The sequence below is a fragment of the Sinocyclocheilus grahami genome, unplaced genomic scaffold, assembly GCF_001515645.1.
Source record: "Sinocyclocheilus grahami isolate Dianchi unplaced genomic scaffold, SAMN03320097.WGS_v1.1 scaffold10126.1, whole genome shotgun sequence".
NCBI classification, from domain to species: domain Eukaryota; kingdom Metazoa; phylum Chordata; class Actinopteri; order Cypriniformes; family Cyprinidae; genus Sinocyclocheilus; species Sinocyclocheilus grahami.
Genome location: NW_015513055.1, coordinates 2,221 through 2,891, shown reverse-complemented (window position 1 = coordinate 2,891; position 671 = coordinate 2,221). Strand labels below are relative to the sequence as shown.

At 42.3% G+C, this 671-nt stretch overlaps 2 protein-coding genes across 2 annotated transcripts in view; one reads left to right on the top strand and one right to left on the bottom strand.

The window, feature by feature from the left end:
• LOC107578425 (lysosome-associated membrane glycoprotein 1-like) overlaps window positions 1–665 on the top strand; it is a gene marked incomplete at its 5' end in the record, with an annotated part of 3,220 nt that extends 2,555 nt beyond the window's left edge. Inside the window, one exon of the mRNA XM_016264383.1 lies at window positions 55–665. Coding sequence (XP_016119869.1) covers window positions 55–246 — 192 coding nt within the window. The remainder of the gene's footprint in view (window positions 1–54) is intronic.
• The window catches only part of LOC107578424 (growth hormone-regulated TBC protein 1-A-like), a 2,494-nt gene continuing 2,207 nt past the window's right edge, over window positions 385–671 (bottom strand). Inside the window, exon 3 of the mRNA XM_016264382.1 lies at window positions 385–408. Within this exon, the coding sequence (XP_016119868.1) occupies window positions 385–408 (24 nt within the window). The remainder of the gene's footprint in view (window positions 409–671) is intronic.

Below are 671 nucleotides of genomic sequence, written 5' to 3'. Positions count from 1 at the left end.
ACACACACACACACATGCATATTTCAGAAATTATTTGTTCCAATTTTTCTTTAGTTTTTTTCACCACCATCTCCCTTTCTCTCCTCTTGCTCTGTCTCTGTTCTAGCTGAGGAGTGTGATCTAGATGAGGACGACATGTTGATTCCCATTATTGTGGGTGCTGCATTGGCTGTTCTAGTGCTCATCGTGATCCTGGCCTACCTTATTGGCAGGAAGAGAAGTCATGCGGGCTACCAGACCATCTAACCTCATGTAATCTTCAAGCCAGGATGTGTAGGCACCACCGATTTCTGCTCTCATCTGGACTCAACAACACTACGACAACTGCAGCTGCCTAGTTTTTAACCCGCCCTGCCCTCTGCTGGTGTCTCACCCTGCCACCGCTCAGGTGGACCTGCGCTTCCTGGACTTTTTGTTGTATTATGTTAAACATAGTATAATTAATGCATACTTAAGGGTGCAGGGAAAAAAATCAAAGGTGTGTTTGAGGCTCTAGGTCATGCTAAGTTATTGTTTCCAGGAACCAGATTATTCTTATCTAGAGGAATGCCTGGTGTTTGTTGTTATTTAGGCATAATCTGGGTTAGAAAGCATATGATCTGTTTGGTACCTCATATTCTTACATTTAACCTCATGCGTTTATTTATATAAATACAAGGATTTAGGGAAAA